This window comes from Pelobates fuscus, chromosome 10, assembly GCF_036172605.1.
Source record: "Pelobates fuscus isolate aPelFus1 chromosome 10, aPelFus1.pri, whole genome shotgun sequence".
Taxonomy (NCBI): domain Eukaryota; kingdom Metazoa; phylum Chordata; class Amphibia; order Anura; family Pelobatidae; genus Pelobates; species Pelobates fuscus.
In genome coordinates, this window is record NC_086326.1 from 110,493,044 (window position 1) to 110,515,141 (window position 22,098).

At 44.2% G+C, this 22,098-nt stretch overlaps 1 protein-coding gene across 1 annotated transcript; it reads right to left on the bottom strand.

Moving 5' to 3' along the window:
* Positions 1-3,395: 3,395 nt before the first annotated feature.
* Positions 3,396-15,839, bottom strand: LOC134575552 (glutathione S-transferase P 1-like). The gene is made up of 7 exons (XM_063434849.1): positions 15,749-15,839; positions 15,206-15,241; positions 13,559-13,671; positions 7,809-7,896; positions 3,983-4,086; positions 3,723-3,830; positions 3,396-3,631 (listed from the first exon to the last, which is right to left on the bottom strand). Coding segments are annotated over exons 1-7 (636 nt in total). The 5' UTR covers positions 15,750-15,839; the 3' UTR covers positions 3,396-3,445.
* Positions 15,840-22,098: the final 6,259 nt, after the last annotated feature.

The window sequence follows — 22,098 nt, forward strand, 5'->3', positions numbered from 1 at the left end:
AGTGCAGCTCCTGGATTCTGCTTGTTGGGGAAGTAGGGACTCCCTCCTGCTTCCCATGCAGCAATTGCCCGGTCTGGCACTTCTAGCCCTGCCCCCGCCGTCATTTAGCCCCACCCCTGCCACACGCTAAGCCCCGCCCCCACCGCAATGCTTTTTTTAAAATCCCGGGTGAAATCCTCCACCCGGGCAGCCGGCAATGTGTGAGCTGTGTTGGCCACAGGGCGCCCCCTGCTCTAAGGCGCCCTGTGCAGCTGCACAGCTCGCACACCCCAAAGGCCGGCCCTGCGCGCATGCCAAGGGAGCCCGGCGCTGGAGAAAGGTAAGTGCTGGAGAGGTTTTAACCACACACACACACACTCTCACGAACAGACGCATACACACTAGCTAACAGACACACATTTACTGACAAACACACACTCACTGACAGACACACACTAAAAGACACACACAAACTAACACTCAGTAACAGACACTCACTGACACACAAACTAACACACACACACTGACACTCACTAGCAGACACACACTCAATAACAGACACACAAACTAACACACTCAGGGACACACACACACAGTAACACCCACTAACGCACTTACTGACATTCACTAGCAGACACACACACACACAGTAACACACTCACTGACACACACAAACTAACACTCATTAACAGACACACACAGTAACACACTCACTGACACACACACACACAGTAACACACTCACTGACACACACAAACTAACACACTCATTAACAGACACACACACAGTAACACACTCACTGACACATATACACACTCACATTTTTTTTTAATTTAATCAACCAGCCTCCCTACCTTTGGGAGTGCTGAGGGGATTCCCTAGGGTCCAGTGGTGCTTCTGGATGGCCGGTCCTACAGGTGGCGAGGGAGCACTCTCCCCTGAGCGCTCTCTGCCCAGCTCCCTCGTGCGCCGCTTACTGATGCCGAATGACGTCATATTCCAGCTCCGGCATCAGTGAGGTGCGTGCAGGGGAGCTGGCCAGAGAGCGCTCAGGGGAAAGTGCTCCCTCGCGTGAACCTGCCCGCCCACCCGCTCACAGCACTGCCAGCCTCGGGGGGCCCCACAGGAGAAGAGGCTGGGCCCCCCAGCAGAAGAGGCTGGCCACACTGGCATACATACCGGGTCGCGAATCAGTAGTGTACGGAGCATGTGCAAGAATACAGGATGTAGTATTCCCCTCCTCCAATGTGCCGAGCAAGCCATGTGGTCAAAAAGGAAGTTAGTTCTTGTTCGATTGATTGGGTAAGAGTATGTGTGGGTGGAGCTTATTATGGGAGGAGTTACATGCCTATATAAGGAGCCTACACTATTGTTTGGGGCTCAGATCATGTTGTATTTTGGTGACATTAGTCCCTCTGAGTCCCGGTCGGTGAATCGAATAAAGAATCTCTTCCTTCCTGAAGAAACCTGTGTCCATCTCTCTGTGCTTGGCTTCCGTCAGTTTCTCCGGTATCACTAATTCACAGGCATGCTTGGATTTCTTGTTCAGTTTAGTTATCTGCTAGTGGGTTTTCATTCACCCAGTGTTGCAGTTTAGTCAATTCTTGCCCCCACTTAGGTAGCTCAATAGAGGAGCTTGCTGGCATCTTGTGCACAAGCACAAAGCGGGCAGGCTCTTCTCTTGTGCTTTCTATTTGGGCCCTACAGCAAATACTGTTTTGTTTGTTGTTTGTTGTTTCTATTGACAACGTGTCACTGTTGCTCAGCACATGAAATAAATAAATAAATACTCTATATAATGTATTTTAATTGTATATTAAAGCTAAGTTACCTACATTTTTATGTAAACTAATGTTATTATAAAAATGTTTGGGAAAGGTTAATTGTAGTTTTTGGCTGGATTATTTTTCAAGTTTAATTAGTACTCTAATGTCTAGTTCAAGGATAGGCAACCTTTGGCACCCCAGATGTTGTGGACTACATATCCCGTGATGCTTTGCCAGCATTATAGCTGTAAGAGCATTATGGCTGGTATGCCTGTCCGCTAGGGTAGTTTCTTCAGGCACCCTCTTACCACCATTCTCTGTTTCACACAAGTCTGCTATGACAAACATGGTATCATTGTACAGCAGCAAGAGTGAGAGCCTTCTCTGCATTTACATTTGACTAATATGTAAAACTTACAAAATATGGGTTTAGCTCTACTTTAAACCCTATTTAGCGAAGAATTAGGACTTACACCTCCTGGCTTTTAGCATGCATGGTGTTCTGACATGAAAGGATTTGCACATGGTGGGAGCGAGAACTTCCACGTACAAAAAAATTGCTGCTGTTTGACTGGTGTTTTGCAGGGAGCAATATATATCTACCTCCCACGCCTCCACGCTCTGTCAGTCCCTGCATTGGCTTCCAGTTAGATATAGGGCCCAATTCAAAATTCTGGCGCCTGCTTACAAATCCCTACATAATGCTGCTCCAACATACCTATCCTCACTCATACACAAGTATGTCCCATCGAGACCCCTGCGCTCAGCCCAAGGCCTACGCCTATCCTCTGCCCGGATCCCCACCTCTGACGCACGCCTTCAAGACTTCTCCAGGGCTGCACCTATTCTGTGGAACTCCCTTCTCTCCTCAATCAGACTTTCACCCAGCCTCCACTCCTTCAAAAAATCTTTGAAAACTCACTTCTTCATTAAAGCGTATCAATTAAACTGTCAGCAGGTTTCTCGTCCCCCACCCCATGACTCCTTTCCTGCAACTGTAAAAAATGACCTACCAAGCACTCAATAAACCCTTCTCTAACAAACTATTTAATTCCCCATACTTTAACCCTTTGTGTCACTATACCCCACTCCCTCTAGCATGTAAGCTCATCGAGCAGGGCCCTCAACCCCCTCTGTTCCTGTACGTTCAGTGGTCTGATCTCAATTATGTGTCTGTTAGTCCACCCATTGTACAGCGCTATGGAATTTGTTGATGCTATATAAATAATAAAATAATAATAATAATATTTGCAGTGACAAATTTGCTATAAGTTGTTTTGCAAGCAGGAAGTGTAATTGCTAGCTGTCTGACAGGGCTTGAATAAAGGGCTACGACCTCTACTGTCAAGAACTACCTTGTCAGTTTGACCAATTTCTCAAACATAAATCTGCAGAGATGGTACTGTGGGACCATAACAACTTTTAATAAGCTGAAGTGGCTGTGTGTCTAACATGTCCCTTTAATGTATGGCGTAAGCGTTTGTTGATTTTGGATGACCATTTTGTGGTCAAAGCTGTCTTGTCCCATTTTATAGCATAATTGGTATTTGCTTAAATTGGGCCATCTTTTGGATTAACAGCAGGAATAGGTTTATGTCAAAGACTGAACTCTATGGAATAACTATATAACTGATGATAAATAAAACACAATCAAAGATCAATTTGTATTTAATGTTGATTAACAGTTACTGATATTTTGTCTACTTGTGTTTGGGAGTTATAGGACGTCTCTTGCGTCCATCAGATTCCAAGTATACTCTCAGTTTTGGTCTGGACACAAGACGGTCAACATATGCTGTGAGAAGAGGAAATGAGGACAGACATTCTGATGAGAGGTCAAGGTTGCAGTGCAAGGTATCCAAGAGGTTATAATCAGCATAGGAAATCTGTCAATAAAATTATAGGTTACAGGTGGGAATTAAAAAAAATACTATACAAGTCAATATCCTTGAGAGACCACCCTTCTTGACTACTTACTTTATCTCCAACCAGGAAGTTTGGTCCTTTGGGATTTTGTGAAAGGACTTTCTCAAAAGCTGTCAGTATACTAGAAACATCCTGCTGGTATTTTTCCTTATTTGATTCCTGCATGAAATATATGGTATATTATTATTTTCCAGAAAAGATAAATATATTTTTATCTACTCAAATACAGTCTCTCTTTTTTTTTTTTTTTTTAACCATGCAAATCTCCATAATCCCTGTTTCTATTTTCTCTCCCTGACCAGATTACCTACATTGTCCAAAAATAGGAATTTGTAGTATTTTTGCCTGAGATCCTCCACTCCATCATTCATCATGTCTATGACTGCAATCTCCTGATCATTGGTGCCACCCAATCCTGCAAACACATTACAAGGTGTTAGTTATTGTAGATAAACCACGAGGTAGTTTAAAGTCCAGTTCTTTGCACTTTGGCCCAAGTGTGACTATTCCCTTTCAATATCTATACAAACATGCAGCGTAGTGCATGTTAAAACTACTTTATTTTAATTGTTTATTCTAATAATGACTTGTATTTCAGGAGGGTGGTGGTACAAGCTGCAAGTGTGCCAACAATCCTCTCAAATATGTGCAAGGTTTTTTCTAGTACACAATGTGTTTTGTTTTTTTCTGTGGTCTTAACTTTGAAAATAGTGTGTGTTCAGAGATGAAACTAGACAATCCAGTTCTTTCACATTTTGATCCATTTGATTTTTCTTTTTTTTTTTATGCAAATACATTGAACTAACTTAAATTAGGTTGGCAGTGCAATTCTGCAGAGTTGCTTGCAACAGACATCATTGAATTCTAATTATATTCTAAAAGACACTTATTATATGGTGACAGGGCCGGCGCCACCTGTAAGGCGACCTAGGCAGCCGCCTAGGGCGCAACTTACCAGGGGGCGCCGGACAGGGCCGGCGCCACCTGTAAGGCGACCTAGGCAGCCGCCTAGGGCGCAACTTACCAGGGGGCGCCGGATCCCTGTGCCCGGTGTGGCTCCTCATGCTGCGCCGTCTGAGCGCTTTTACAAGCCTCAGGCGGCGCAGCACTGCTGTGTGAGGGCGGACGGGTTTGAGTGACCAGCAGGAGGGAAGCGCAGAGCGCTCCCTCCTGCCGGTCTCTCCATGTAGCGTGGCCGGGCGGCGCGGAATGCGGGACAGGAACCTCTGTTTCCTGTACCCGGCCGACGGCGGAATGACAGGAAGTGCTCACTCAGTGAGCGCTTCCTGTCATTCCGCCGGCGGCCGGGTACAGGAAACAAAGGTTCCTGTCCCGCGTTCCGCGCTGCCCCCCCACGCTACATGGGCAGAGGGGAGGGTAAGGACCACCATGGGAGGGAGGGGGAGGGGGGTAAGGACCAACATGGGAGGGGGGGTAAGGACCACCATGGGAGGGAGGGGGGGTAAGGACCACCATGGGAGGGGGGGTAAGGACCACCATGGGAGGGGGGTAAGGGCCACCATGGGAGGGAGGGGGGGTGTAAGGACCACCAGGGGAGGGGGGGATAAGGACCACTATGGGAGGGAGGGGGGATAAGGACCACTATGGGAGGGAGGGGGGATAAGGACCACTATGGGAGGGAGGGGGGATAAGGACCACTATGGGAGGGGGGGGATAAGGACCACTATGGGAGGGAGGGGGGTAAAGACCACTATGGGAGGGAGGGGGGGTAAGGACCACTAGGGGAGGGAGGGGGGATAAGGACCACTAGGGGAGGGAGGGGGGATAAGGACCACTATCGGAGGGAGGGGGGATAAGGACCACTATGGGAGGGAGGGGGGGATAAGAACCACTAGGGGAGGGAGGGGGGATAAGGACCACTAGGAAGGGGAGAGCACGGAGGGACAGAAGGGAGGGGGAAATCAATAATTGACCGGAGGGGAGAGCACTATGATTTTTTTTATTTTTTTTTAAAAAGAAAGAGCTGTTCCCCTCTCAGTCCCTATCCTACCCCATAAACCCTCTCTTTTACACTACACACATACACAATGCATCCCCCCCCACACACACACACACAGAAACATACAATGCATTCCTACTCACACACTGACACACCCGAAACACACAATGCATCCCTTACGTTCTCTTACATAATTAATGCCCCCCTTACAGACACACACTGCATTCATACAGAAACAAACCTTACACACACACACACACAGAAACATACAATGCATTCCTTACACGCAAACACACACTACATCCCCTATAAACACACTACATCCCTTACACAAATTGCACACTTAAAACATCCCAAACTCATGGATGGGCCATGTAGGTGGATTTATGGGTGGGCATTGTAGGCGTATGCCCCCTGGGGGCCCAGACCTTGAGCTGTGTAAGGGGCCCTAAAAATGGAGCTGCTTCCTGTTCGTTTATTGTTGTGAGCACTGTTAAAAACAGTCTCCAGAGAGCCTCTTCTACACCAGACCTGTGGAGCCAGACTGAGCCCATCATCAGCCTCTTGTCCTCATCTGGTGGTAAGTAGGCAATCCAATATATTATGAGTGGCACTAATCTCTAATTTACCTCACATTAAATGGATACTATAGTGACCAGAAGCACTACAGCATAATGTAGTGGTTCTGGTGTCTATAGCCTGTGCCTGTAGGCTTTTTAATGTAAACACACTGTCTTTTCAGATAAAAGACCCTTTGTGAAGACTGGCGTTGGCCCATATGGCAGAGCATATGGGTGGGGCATTGTGATGTCACATGGTGGGCAGGACATATGGGGGGGGGGGGGGGGGCGGCAAATTTTTTTTGCCTAGGGCGGCAAAAATCCTTGCACCGGCCCTGTATGGTGATCTCTATCTCTGCTTGTCTATTGGAGGAGTATTTTTCAACACTATCAAATATGGAATAATCTGAATTAGGAGGCAGAGGACTGCCTTAAATAGAGGTTGGATGTGGCGGAACCAACCTCGCCACTGGCCACTGGAGGAGCCTGGTTGCTCGCCGTCTCCCCTTAGACTATGGCCCCATGTTTAACACTGTTCTTTTTCCCTGCAGAAAGGCTGGTTCATGCCTTTCTGCGGACTGTTAAAGTCACGAACACCGCTGAGCTGCCGGCCTTCCTTCTCCTACCTGCAGTCAGTTATCCGAACACCAGTCCATTTGGTACTTTACTGTTTAAACCATGCTACCCCAGATAGCAATGCCATGGAGCCCAGCCGTATACTGAAAGACTATGTGAAAGACTTTGGCTCCATGGCGATTGAACTGTATGTATGTGATCTGAGCGCCATCCGGTAGTAATGGGCTCTCAGATCTAAGCTATCTGGGGAGAGGTACAATGTGTATGTTCTATGTGATAAATGTAACAGTATGTAATTTTATGTATTTTATTGTCCTTTGTCTGCCATGTGGTTAATGGAGTTTTGTCTCTGTCCTTGGAGATAATTTGATTACTTCCCAATTATCTCCAGGACAAAGAGGAGGGATTGTGATGCATTGTGGGATTGGTGATTGGTCAATGTCCAATAGTTTTCCCAGTTTCCCATCTGGTCCCCTAGGAGAGTGTCCCACCAGGTGGGAGACCTGCATAAAAGCCGGGCAGGTAGCCCCAGTAAATCAGTTGTGCTTGACCCTCAAACGAAGTGTCGTCTCGTTCTTGGGGGGAATTGGATTGTATGCTGTTACAGTGCGAGTGCCAGGAGTGTAAACTGTTCGTATGGTTTTCCCTGTTCGGCTGGTTAACAGCATTCGTGTGTTCGGGAGTTGGTGAATTTGTGTGTTTCCTGTTCGGGAGTTGGTGGATTTGTGTGTTTCCTGTTCGGGAGTTGGTGAATTTGTGTGTTTCCTGTTCGGGAGATTGGTGCTTGCAGCAGCTGTTCGTGTATTTAAAAGGAGAATAGCGCCTAAACGGTCCGTTACATTGGACAAGATAACGGACATGGATGTCAAAAATAAGACTATACTATTTATTAATGGAATGGACAATGGCAATTTTTGGAGTAAAATCTGCAATACTTCAAGCTTTCTGGACATGCCCTGGAATTACATTCTTATTTACACTGCATCAATTTTCATACACCAAATATTAGTTTGTGGTTTCCTTTCCAGTCCAATGTCTTACCATGTTTTCTCCCAAGGTACCTCAGAATGGTATTACTCTGATATAGAATGAAATCTCCATCCAGAAATTTAGGTAGCTGACCAAAGACCTGTTAAATATTGCAATAACACAAACTATTAGAGGGGGGGGGGGGGGGGCAGAATTGAACTAACACAATTAAATTATCACATGTTTTTTATATTTACTGTTACATATATTTCACTTGCATAACTCGAGATTAACTTCGGCATGTCTTCCTTAGTTATAGAAACTGAGAAATCATGTTTTCTCAACTTGTCAATTTTATCAGTAGTGGCTACACTGTGCCAAAGCAAATTTGTGATAATTAATCTGAATTAAAATAGGTGTTATGGGGACGGACCGAGCTTGACCTTCAGACTGGTCGGACGGGTGCAGTGGAAGATCCCAATCTGAATTGATAAAATCGGGGTGATATACCGACCCTCAAGCCAAAAAAAACACTTGGGTGCACCACCCACATCGTGGGGGCGGTGGGAGGGGGACATAATTCACCAAAGACCTCTCGAGCCTTACTAGATGGCGCCACGCAAAGATGGAGGCCAAACACCCGCCAACTGGGCCGAAGCTAAGCACAATCAACTTGGTTCATTGGCCCACTACACCAGCTCCTGGCTACACAAGACCTGGCATGAAATCCGGCCAAGTGTCAAGATGTCCTACTATGCTATCTGTGTATCCGGGCAGCTGAGAGTGGCGGAGGCTGGGACACTCCATCAGGAATCGGCTGACTTACCACACTTGCAGCTTGTGTCATCAGTGACCAAACTTTGCAACTTACCTGCAACGTTCCAGCTGTTATTTACTGTTGATGTACTCTGATGTAGAGTATTTGCAATAGTTAAATCTTAAGCCCCAGTGGTTTATATAACTCCGGTTATTGGTGCAGAGCCATTAAGCTTTTTCTTCTTTTCTTCTTTAATAGTAATACGTGCCCAGTTGTAAAGCTAATTTTGTTATTGCTATCTGGATACGCAGTATATTTCCCTCAATTTAACAGAAGTACAGGATATAGCATGTTTCCTGCTTTACATAAAGGTTCTTGCAGCCTATCGTGCCTTCAACACCTAATCCGCATACAAGCGTTCAGGTTAGTAGTTATTCTTAAAAATGACTGAACGCGTTTTGGACATTTGGATATAATCCTAATCAAGAACATTTTAGAGACTATTTATTTAAATCAGTCTTTAGTTCCTGTACTTTAAACCAGCTGTTTCTGGTATATATTTACATATTTTCTTTTCTTTTTATTACAATAAATTTACTTTTAAAGCACCATCTGGATCTCCCACAAACCTTATTTTGGAACACCAAAAAGGAGAATCAAAAGGAAAATACCAGGATCCTGACTTCAAAAGGGTCTGGACAACCCCTGAATGGTCCAAAGAAGCATACTAATAGAGTCATATGATGGTATGACTCCAACATTGTGAGTGACACTACTACCACTTATCTTTCACATTGTCTAGTATAGACGTACTACGCTATTTTGTGTATACTATTGTGTTTTACAGATTATTCAAGATTTTAGCGGCTCCACCTATTGCTTTGTATGTATTCTTAAAAATGAGGCTGATCTGCAAAGGAGTATATCTGCTTGCGATCCTCTATTTATGATGTGTATTATTATGCTCCCTTTTTCTGTACCGCCTAACTCTCTTGCCCCCATAAAGATTGTAAAAAAATTAAATAAAAAATAAATAGGTGTTATCTGGCTTTCACACAGACTTCTGCACATACAGATGCATACATGTCCTAAAGTGCCACCGATTGGTATGGGTGATATGGGTGACTTCTTGACCACAACCTTTATTGCAAATGCCCAAATATAGTAACATAAATACACAAATAGGGGTTTAGGTAGCGTGTATCTGGCAAGTACACATTTCTGCTACCACATTTGCTATATTTGTTTTTTTTTTTTTATTCCAGAGTCGTACCTGCCTTATACAGGGAGTGCAGAATTATTAGGCAAGTTGTATTTTTGAGGATTAATTTTATTATTGAACAACAACCATGTTCTCAATGAACCCAAAAAACTCATTAATATCAAAGCTGAATATTTTTGGAAGTAGTTTTTAGTTTGTTTTTAGTTATAGCTATTTTAGGGGGATATATGTGTGTGCAGTGACTATTACTGTGCATAATTATTAGGCAACTTAACAAAAAACAAATATATACCCATTTCAATTATTTATTTTTACCAGTGAAACTAATATAACATCTCAACATTCACAAATATACATTTATGACATTCAAAAACATAACAAAAACAAATCAGTGACCAATATAGCCAACTTTCTTTGCAAGGACACTCAAAAGCCTGCCATCCATGGATTCTGTCAGTGTTTTGATCTGTTCACCATCAACATTGCGTGCAGCAACAACCACAGCCTCCCAGACACTGTTCAGAGAGGTGTACTGTTTTCCCTCCTTGTAAATCTCACATTTGATGATGGACCACAGGTTCTCAATGGGGTTCAAATCGGGTGAACAAGGAGGCCATGTCATTAGATTTTCTTCTTTTATACCCTTTCTTGCCAGCCACGCTGTGGAGTACTTGGACGCGTGTGATGGACCATTGTCCTGCATGAAAATCATGTTTTTCTTGAAGGATGCAGACTTCTTCCTGTACCACTGCTTGAAGAAGGTGTCTTCCAGAAACTGGCAGTAGGACTGGGAGTTGAGCTTGACTCCATCCTCAACCCGAAAAGGCCCCACAAGCTCATCTTTGATGATACCAGCCCAAACCAGTACTCCACCTCCACCTTGCTGGCGTCTGAGTCGGACTGGAGCTCTCTGCCCTTTACCAATCCAGCCACGGGCCCATCCATCTGGCCCATCAAGACTCTCATTTCATCAGTCCATAAAACCTTAGAAAAATCAGTCTTGAGATATTTCTTGGCCCAGTCTTGACGTTTCAGCTTGTGTGTCTTGTTCAGTGGTGGTCGTCTTTCAGCCTTTCTTACCTTGGCCATGTCTCTGAGTATTGCACACCTTGTGCTTTTGGGCACTCCAGTGATGTTGCAGCTCTGAAATATGGCCAAACTGGTGGCAAGTGGCATCTTGGCAGCTGCACGCTTGACTTTTCTCAGTTCATGGGCAGTTATTTTGCGCCTTGGTTTCTCCACACGCTTCTTGCGACCCTGTTGACTATTTTGAATGAAACGCTTGATTGTTCGATGATCACGCTTCAGAAGCTTTGCAATTTTAAGAGTGCTGCATCCCTCTGCAAGATATCTCACTATTTTTTACTTTTCTGAGCCTGTCAAGTCCTTCTTTTGACCCATTTTGCCAAAGGAAAGGAAGTTGCCTAATAATTATGCACACCTGATATAGGGTGTTGATGTCATTAGACCACACCCCTTCTCATTACAGAGATGCACATCACCTAATATGCTTAATTGGTAGTAGGCTTTCGAGCCTATACAGCTTGGAGTAAGACAACATGCATAAAGAGGATGATGTGGTCAAAATACTCATTTGCCTAATAATTCTGCACTCCCTGTATAGGTTTTGGTGATGCTTATGTAATTCAGGCCTGGTACAACGTCCTCATCAATTATCATAGATTATATAATATAATATAATCTTTCAATTCTATAAATCTTACTAATCACTCCCACCTGGATTCCCCCATCCACATTTGCTGTGTTAAAGGACCACTATAGTTCCAGAAAAACAAATTTGTTTTCCTGGTACTATATAGTCCTTGGGTGTCCCCCCTCCCGCTGAGCTGAAGGGGTTAAAACCCCTGCAGCCACTTACCTTAATCCAGGGCTTGGCTCCCTCAGCGCTGGTGAGCTCTCCTCCCCCTCCGACGTCAGCTACTCAGTGGAGCTGCATGCTCGGCCAGAGATGCAGGCATTCAAACCGCCCATAGGAAAGCATTACTCAATGCTTTCCTATGGACGTTCTGCATGCTCAATGTGGTTTGTTTGTTGTTTTGCATTCAGCGTCACAGAAGCGCCTCTAGCGGCTGTCAGGAAGACAGCCACAAGAGGCTGGATTAACCCTGCAATGTAAACATAGCAGTTTATTTACAGCTGCAGGGCTAAGACCTGGTACCCAGGCCGCTTCATTGCGCTGAAGTGGTCTGGGTGGCTATAGCAGTCCTTTAATTTTTTCGTGACCTAGATTCAAAACACAATAGGAGTTTCAGTCACAAGGAGATTAGAGGATAGTTTCCAGGATAAGAAAACACTTGTCACAGCCCTAAGGGAGCAGAGACAGCCTTTAGAATCCTTGACAGATCTGGTGAGAAAATAAAGGATAACCAAAATAGCTTTCTACCGTAAGAATGCATTACATCTCCATAAAATGTGTATTATTAACAACGTTTGGAAGACTCTATGCACCAGTGCTATATTAATCTTTAGAATAATGCTGCTGCCAACATCCCTTGTATGCTACTGGCCTGTGGGCAGTGGCGTACACACAATCCATGGGGCCCTGGTGCAAAACTGATACACACACACACACTCTCTGTCATCCTACTATTACCTACCTTTTAGGTGCAGGAGGGTAACTTCCCTGGAATTCAGTGGCTCAGGTTGATGGGAGTCAGAGTTCCCACTCTGACTCCCTCTCCTTCCTCCCGTGTGGCTCCCGGTGGTTGCTGGGAGGAGTGACCGTGGCAGTCACTTCCTTCCAGCGTCTGACATCAGAGTGGGCCTGTTAGCACAGAGTGGGCCTGCCTCGCATGCGCATCCCGCTCCACTCGGGAGCTGACGTCAGCTGGGGAGGAGAGGTCACCAGCGCGGCGGGAGCCCGGTGCTGGATTAAGGTAAGCTGCTGAAGGGGATGACAGTGTCAGAAAAACAGGTTTGTTTTCCTGACACTTTAGTGATCCATTAACAATGAAACAGCTGTCCATGAGTGGTTTACTGGTTTTGCATCTGTTCCTAAGTTGTGTTTCAAAGCTGTTGTATACAGCAAATACAGACTCTAAGGAATCCATGTTTAAATTGGAATGAGTCCAAAAATGTGATTCTTTGTTAAACTAATTTGCATATGCCCACCCAGAATCCTTTGTGGTAGTAACATCACTGCAAATTTGTGATTTCTTTAGGAAAAGCAAGTCTTATGGCTTGACTGGTGTGCAGATTTTTGTTTAACATTGTATTGAATATATATGCACTGTGACTAATTCAAATCTCTGAAGTGATCACTCCAAGCACCATGATTACTTCATTGATTTGAATTAATTAGTCATAGTGCTTGTAGTCTGTGAAACACTGCACATGCAAAAAAAAAATACTTTACCATTAGAGCTCATTCGAGTCATTAGCAAGTTTGGACCTCTGCTGTTATTTCTGCGGACAGTTGACATAGGTCATCAGACAGACAACCAATTGTGGCAGGTCTCTCCAGGCACTGCTCACATCCTCCTTTCTGTCCTCTGGGATCCTTCCTTGCAGCAAGTGGAAGTTACATGACCACAGGAGGATCGGGATACCTGGAGTATGTAGACTTCCTCTCCCTCCCGACCTACCCCCAAATTTTTATTTTATTAATTATTTATTTTTTTGAGAAGAGCTTGCGCCATTAAAGTACTGTTTTTGGTTTGAGTAATCCACTAATGTGCAAGTTATATATGGATAAAAGTACTAATGCAGAATGTTTGTTAGAGTTCCCTAAACAGGCAAGCAAAAAACTAGTACAACAACAAAAGTTTTGATCCACTCAAACCAAAGTAGTAGAACTACCACCGTACGCAGGAGATGACTCACTGCATTTTTCTTGAGGTTTCCTTTTCCTGAGGCCCAGTCTTGCATTTGCACTTCATCTTCAGTCAACGGGATCCCTTGGTCCCAACATAGCAGTCTAATGTGTTCAGCCCTTCCTAAAAACACAGGAAATATACAATTATTTATATTTTTATATATACACTATGAGGTTATGTATAAAAAACAAAACTCTAAATTTAAAGAAATCCCCAGGAGAGTTAATGGGACACTTCACTGCCCACATAATAAATGTTTAGTGTATGTATATATGAGAAAAATCTATGCATTTTTCTTGGGTGTATATCTAAAGTGCTTATAGAAGCTGCCAATCTCTTGTCTGAAGCCTTTGCAAGCCCACTCCTACTTCCCCAGCCAAAATGTTCTGTGGCTGTTCAATCATAGTCTTCCCAATGCAGGTGTTCTGAGCAATTTCCTGCCTTTTGAGTTTAGATCCACTGAGCTAAACAGCCAGGAAGTAACAATGCTGTCTCGTTGACAGGCAGGCGGTGTAACAAGGTTAATTTATAAAAGTGCCAATTTCTATTGAAATCTGCACCTTTTTGTAAAATGAAAAATGAGGGCACAGTTGTAGCGGACCACGGGTGACCCGACAGGTAACCTCCACTAAATCCTTCCTTCAGCCACACTGGAACCATTAAAGCATACAGGCATCCATTCCCCCAATAACCAGACGAAACATAGCTCTGGGAGTCAACTGAGGTTTATTTTGTCACACGTGTTTTTTTGTGTTTTTTTGGCACAGGCCCCTACATATGGTCTCCAACACAATACAACAGGGGTTTCAATCCCAAGATCCTGATGGGAGAGTGAGGAGGGACAAAGCAGCTAGTTTAAACTGGTCTGGCAGTATCCCTAGGACAACTCCCTGCTGGGGAAACAATAGGACAGGAGATGAAAGGTGGAGAGGAACAGACAAGCAATACTTTACAGTCTATAGAGCTGCTGCACCATACAGACGCACACTGCTCTATGTAGAAAACAGGCATGCAACACAGCAACATCTAGACACATGGAGAACAGCCCAAAAAATGGTGCCGCAATCCTGTGGCCCGCGCCAAACAAATCAGGCCATCCATCACATATTCCTCTCCCCCCCCACCACCAAGTCCACAGTCAAAGTCCTTGGGGTCCAATGTGACTGGACAAGTGGGTAGGCATGGTACTCAGTGATGGCGTTCCGTCACAACACTCTTTACACATAAACCACTGCAGCCAACTTCAGGTAAGCGTATGCAGTGTACACCTCCTGCCAACTTTCTCAAGTCTTTAAATTACATATGTATATACACTTACCTAAATTTTAATATATCACACACTCATTTTGAGAATGAGACTAATTTTAGGGATTCAATAATCAACAGCAAAATGTAGAGGATCAACCAAGATAACTTTTCAAACGCCTTTTGTGTTAAGACTTTTTACTAAACAGTGAAATGTGATAAACATTAAAACAGAATTTAAACATTTAGTCCAAATCAAGAGGTGTGTTTTTTTTCCTCCCCTGTCTATATTTACAATTCCATTGGCTGTTCACCACAGATCTTCTATATTAAATGCCACCTTTCAAGTAATAGCTTTATGTAAACATTATGCAACTGCCTGCAGCACAATTATAAGCATTATATTCACCTCTCACGGGAAAATATGTTAGTGTATATCCAGGCACTGCAAGAAAACAATATGTAGGTTACAAGATGGCAGTAAGTGAGACAAAGACACTTAGACATTGCAACAAATTGTATGAATATTTCAGAAAACTAAACACAATGATACATAAGATCAGTACATGGAAAAACAATAATACAAGTAGGACTTTTCAAATACTATGCAAAGATAAATATGCACATCAAGAAAACACCAAAAAGTTTATTTAATAAACTGAGAATTGTGATTGACAAATCCAAAATACAAAATGTACTCCTACACAGCCAAGAAGTGAGCAGTTTTCCCTGGCTATCATAGTCTATCTTTTGTATTCCAATCAGCACAAATCCTATAATGAACACCAAAAACATCAATTAGATACAATAAAGAGTGAAAAACATATTCATTTTAGTTAAACTTAAACATTACGCCAGATAAACACTTATAAAGAGAAACATTGAGAGTTTGCAAGTGAGAATTAAACACCAAATTGCAGCCTATAATAATAATAAATAGTTTGGGGCCTACTTTTGGAGTTCTGTTGTTAACTGGTCAGCTAGAAGTGTCTTAGTGCTGGTTTCAAGGCAGTCTGAATGATGCATTTGTTTCCACTGATTTATATTCACGGTAGTTTATGCTGAGTCACAGTGAAATAACAGAACAACAGAGAGTAATAGAGATATAATGACTACCCAGGATGAAATGCCAGAGGGTCATAGTGCAGCCAGAAGAACATTTGTGATGGAATGTTATGATAGAAAAAACAAGGGGAAGGAAGATAGTACAATAATTTTACTCCTGAGCGGGGGTTAACCCCCAGTGCAACAAAATGCACTATAAAACTAAATAATAAGGAAGGGAGACAGGAGAAGGGACAGGATAAATGATAGTGTCCTGCAGAGTGGTAGTTGCCTCGTTATAGAGGGGTGATTAGGATAGGTTGGGCTCTGGGAGATCACAAAAGAGGAAAGATAATTAAAACTTCATGTGCCGAGACCAATCTCGCCACTGTGCATTGGAGGAGCCTGGTTGCCTGCCTGCTGCCTTTTGACTATGGACCGGCATTTAAATACTTCATTTTCTTATGCAGAAAGGTCTATTCATGTATTTCTGCTCTGGCGTTCGGTAGATTCTCGGATTAAACCCAGATAGCTATGCCATGGAGCCTATTCGTGTAATAAAAGACTTTGGCTCCATGGCAATTGAACTGTATGTGTGTGGTCTGAGAGCTATTCAGTAATAATGTGCGCTCAGACCTAAGATATCTGGGGATATGTTGCATGTCTGTATTTTATGTAATAAATGTAACCTTGTGTATTTTATTGTATTTTACGGTCTTTTTACTGCCATGTGCTTAATGGAGTTTTGCCTCTTTCCTTGGAGATAATTGGATTACTTCCCAATTATCTCAAGGATAGAAGAATCTGTGGAACTGGTTTTGGGCAGAAAAGCCATGCTTCCTTTGGTCACAAAGGACTTCGATCTATCTTTTGAACCAAAGGACCAATGTGGATGATTTTGGCAGATGTTCGTATTTGGAGTATGCTGATTCTGAAAATGTAAGTTTTATGTGAATGCACCTCCTAGTTACTATACTGCAGATACTCCCGCATGCACATACCACAACACTAGGATTTCCAGTGTTTTTGCAGTTAACCCCTCTCTACCCATAGCTTGTTGGTTATTAAGCCAGTTCCTGCAGAATCTACCAGGCAACATTTTGCAGTTTGCACCTCCTAGTTACCATACTGCAGATACTCCCGCCAGCACATACCTCTAGATGCCATTTCTCACGGTCTTTAACACAGGACCCTGTCATCATTTCTGAGATGCTCTTTTCTGCAGTATACTGGCACTCTCAAGCTTGTTTTGGAGTCCAGACACTGCAGTTTTGGTAAACATTGTTATCAGCTTTGTTAACAGTTTCAGTGCAGCTCACTGGGACTTGGCTATTTTTCCTTGAGCCTGGGTACTGGTATATCGATACATTATTGACACTACTAATTTGTAGCTGTTGTTCCCACAGTGGCATTTCACTCTGTTAACAGGCAGTGTAACTGTATCACTTGAGGATTTCTTACAACAGTTATTTGAACTAAAATTTGTTTGTATACCCCCCTTTTAACTATTTACATTAAAAGTGAAGTTTTAATTATCTTTCCTCTTTTGTGATCTCCCCGAGCCCAACCTATCCTAAGGTCACCCCTCTATAACGAGGCAACTACCACTCTGCAGGACACTATCATTTATCCTGTCCCTTCTCCTGTCTCCCTTCTTTATTGTTTAGAATGTTATGATAGAGATTGACCTGGTTATTCACTAAAGTCTGAATGGGGCAAAAGCATCGTGCTACATACAGGCAATTCTGACTGCGGACATTGTTGGTGGAATTTATCAATATCTGGATTTTGTAAATCAGAACGACTGCTGAAAATCCAGGCCTGAATTTTAAGAACAAATCTGAGCTGTTTGCATTCTAGCTGACAAATAGTTTAATAAAAAAATAAAAATAAAATAATAAACCTCAGTGGCACGAGGGTTAATAATGTGGCTGACTGCCAGGCTTGCTAGCCAGCTGCCACATCATAAAAAGAAAACTAACTTGAATAAAAATCCTTATCAATCCGTATTGAATGTTTTAAATCTCCTTATGCCCCACCTGTATCTCTATTTGTAGCAGAGCGCTAATTTCACAAAGACTTTCTCCGCTGGTAATCCAAGAGTAGTTCAGGAACAAGTAGTTAATACAGGAGGAACAGCATCAGTAGTAAATAAAATAATCCAAGAATATCCCAACACCTTTCCCAATGACTGGACGACACACAGTATCAGGAGCAGAACTGATGTTTAATGCCACATACCCTGCTTTTATGTATCTCTCCCATGCAAGGGAGACACCCACAGACAATTATACATTAACCAATAATACATAGGTTACAACCCACACATCTCCTCCCCTCAGCCTGCAAGATAATATAATTATTAGAACAGTTTTCATACACAGTTTTCCCCGGTTTTTAGATGTACCCCAAATACATGACCTACACCCCTAACTGATACATCCCCTGATAGCCCTGATCTGTGTGAGCAACATACTCAAAAATCACCCAGATCGGATCAGGGGTTCGGGAATTTTATGGAGGCGTTCGTTCGTTTCCATGTATTCTGGCCTTGCGGTCGGTCTCTGTTCGTGGGGTAAAAAGCATGAAAATACTATACAGAATGGTCTTGGCTTGGATTCGTATGAATCCCCTGGTTCGTGGTCATCCTTCTACCGAACGCCGGGCTGTTCGTATGTTTATTCACGAATGGGTGGAAGTCTAGAGGTCTCTGCGGTGTTCGTGTGGTCGAGTGTCCGATTTGAGTTCCAGACATTCGATGACCAAACACAGCTGGGCGTTCGTATGGCAAGATGGTTGCCACTTCGTGTTCATATGTCGAACGGCGCCCACCCAGGGAACACACAGTACATTCGTATAATTGGCAATTAGGCTGGGGTTAATACCGATGAGGGAGGTAAATTAGAGACATTTCTCTCCGAGGTGGTCTGGTTGTTTGGTAGTTTGTTCGTATGTCGAACAGAGATATTCCACTGAGTATCCATTGCGTTTTTACCGATCAACCAGACGAATGCTTCATACAATACATTGTATACATTACATTGGATAAATGATAGGGAAATAACATTGCAACTAGAATAATTGGGGACAGCCCAACGCAATCCGCTACACTATTAAACATTAAAAACCAGCGACTGGGCAGCTTTTGCCACCCAGCCACTAGAAAGGCCCTATCTGTTAAATAACAGGGAGGGCTGTTATAAATATTCATGGTGAGGACCTAGCGTTCATGGGGGAGGACCCACATATTTCCCTGTAGAAGGTGAATTTAATGTTCAATTGCCAGATGTGTCTATGCTCATAACTATGCTTTTTTTTTTAAACCAGTTGAGAGGGGTGTGGCCAGCGCCCTTCTCCCCCTCCTCCCCCAATCATACCCCTTTATCCATGTACAGTGTATGTCAATAGGTGTGTAGTGTTTGTATATAGGAGTTATTAAATTAATAATTATTTAAAAACAAATATGATTCCCTCTTCCCTGTTATTACCTTGCAGGGAGGTGGGCATGCTTAACTCTGATTATCCAGTATGCTGGGAATCTGGTCGGCACATCCACCGGGTAATTGTTGTATTGACTGTGTGTGATATATATGTGTATTGGATGTGTGTGATATGTGTGCTGATATGAAGAGCAGAGGTTGTGTAGGTGGGGAGCAGGAGGCATAGTGGAGGGTGGTGGGGAAGGGGTGGTAGTGTAGTGGTAGGTGGGGAGCAGGAGGCATAGTGGAGGATGGTGGGGAAGTGGCGGTAGTGTAGTGGTAGGTGGGGGAGCAGGGGGAACAGTGGTGGTGTATTGGTAGGTTGGGGAGCAGGGGCACAGTAGTGGTAGGTGGGGGAGCATAGGTAGTGGTAGGTGGGGAGCAGTGGAGGCGGGTGGGGGAGCAGCGGTAGTGTAGTGGTAGCTGGGGGAGCAGGAGGCACAGTGGGTAGCTGGGGGAGCTGGGGGCACAGTGGGGGTAGCTGGTGGGGCAGTGTAGTGGTAGCTGGAGGAGCAAGGGGCACAGTTGTGGTAGTTGGTGGGGCAGTGTAGTGGTAGCTTCGGGAGCATGGGGCACAGTGGTGGTAGCTGGGGTAGCATGGGGGCACAGTGATGGTACCTGGGGTAGCATGGGGCACAGTGGGTAGCTGAGGGAGAGGGGGCACAGTGTGGCTAGCTGGTGGGGCAGTGAAGTGGTAGCTGGGGGCACAGTTGTGGTAGCTGGTGGAGCAGGGGGCACAGTAGTGGTAGCTGGGGGAGCATTGTTAGTTGGGAAGAGGGGGCACAGTATTAGTAGCTGGGGGAAGGGGGCACAGTGTCAGTAGCTGGGGGAGAGAGGGCACAGTGTCAGTAGCTGGGGAAGCAAGGGGCACAGTGGGTAAGTGGGGGAGCAGGAGCACAGTAGGTAGCTGGGGCACAGTAAGGCTTGGCGGGGGGGGGGCAGGTGGCACAGTTGGGCTAGGTGGGGGGGCAGGAACTGCTTCCTCTAACTTACCAGGCAGAGGGTTCACTTGCAGTGTAGCTCCACCCTGCTTGCAGTGTAGCTCCGCCTCTGATTTGCCCTCACTGATAGACCTGAGTGGGGTCTATCAGTGAGGGCAGAGTTAAGAGGAAGGGAGTACCTGTTTGCCAGCCTCCTCCCCTATGACTATTGCCCCTGTAATAGACTTTGGTTAAAGATACTGTGCCTTTTGGACTTGTACAGTAATACTTCGGACTCTCGAAGCGGTTCGAAGCAGCACTTCGAACATGTGGTGGCCATCTTAAGCCGCGAGCATAATGAGTTGCGGTAGTGGGGAATGGAGTGCTGTCTCGCTATAAAGACAAGGTAATTAAAATGTATAAAAGGAATGGAGCATTTTAGTTATGAAGAAAGGTTAAAAAAGTTAAATCTCTTTAGTTTGGAAAAACAGCGCCTCAGAGGAGATATGATAACATTATACAAATATGTTCGGGGCCATTGTCTTGAAATCTGTTTGTAGATACGAATATCCATTTCACTATCTATACTAGCTGTTCATATAAGGGTTAATTTGAACCAAGAATACATTTGGAATTGTATCTCCGATTCTCGGAGATACAATTTATATAAAATCCTAGTTACGGAGAAAGTACTGATTTAGAAATGTTAATTGATTTTGGTATTTGTAAATATCTGTTTTTATCAGATATACGTGCGATATAATAAGAAACAGCTGTTCATAACTTGTGAAAAGCAATCTGTCATTGTGATCATTGTCATGCCCATATACTCATTTTCCCCCCTCCCATCCTGCTATGAAAATGGGGTATAAATATAACTTGCATAATAAAGGAATTTGAATTGGTTATTGAACACGTCTCTGCTATTCATTTCCAAATTCCAGAGCTCTGAATGAGTTGGCAAATATCCATCCACAAAGGGCCCGGGCTGATTTTATCCCCAACAAATTGGTGTCAGAAGTTTTGGGTTGCAATTGAACGGAACGAAAAAGATAAGGTAAGAGAATTGGGTGTCTATTTGACCTTTATTCTTTTACTTTTCTTTTTCCATCCTTCATACATTGCATATCTACGTTTTTATTTAAAGGGACACTATAGTCACCTGAACAACTACAGCTTAATGTATTTGTTCAGGTGAGATCTATAGCTCCCTGCAGGCAATCTAATGTAAACACTGTATTTTCAGAGAAAATACAGTGTTTACATTGATTGATAGGAATACCTCCAGTGGCCGTCACTCAGACGGCCACCAGAGGGACTTCCCATCATGCAGGGCCCTAAAAAGGCCCTGTACACGTCAGACGTATTAAAATACGTCTGACGTGTGCAGGAGAGAGAAGGCACTGTGTGCGCGCCTTCTCTCTCCAGCCTGTCAGCAGAGGAGGGGGGTGGGCAAAGACCCTGAGCTGTCAGTCAGCTCAGCTCGCGGCCGCGCACACCGCGCGCATGCGCGGTAGTGCACTCAGGACTTCAGAGGGCGTCATGAATGCCGCCCTCTGAAGTATATGCGCATGTGTGGCGAAGCCGCGCATGCGCACAAGGGAGCAACGACGCTTCCAAATGGAAGCGTCTGATTGCTCCCTGCTCGCGCCCGCCTATTTAGTCATTTTGACAAAATAGGGGGCGCGGCTTCACGAGGCTCCCGGCGCTGGAACCAGGTAAGTAAAATCGGCTGCCTGGAGAGTCCCTTTAACCCCTTAAGGACCAAACTTCTGGAATAAAAGGGAATAATGACATGTCACACATGTCATGTGTCCTTAAGGGGTTAAAGGGGATTTCCACTGCATAATGTCTTAGAG

Excerpts from the sequence above, each read along its gene's own strand:
- LOC134575552 (XM_063434849.1), bottom strand. Across the intron at positions 4,087-7,808 it reads GTACCTTGGGAGAAAACATG|GATTGGGTGGCACCAATGAT; the intron begins GTAAGACATTGG and ends ATGTGTTTGCAG. Across the intron at positions 3,831-3,982 it reads AATTCCTATTTTTGGACAAT|GAATCAAATAAGGAAAAATA; the intron begins GTAGGTAATCTG and ends TATTTCATGCAG.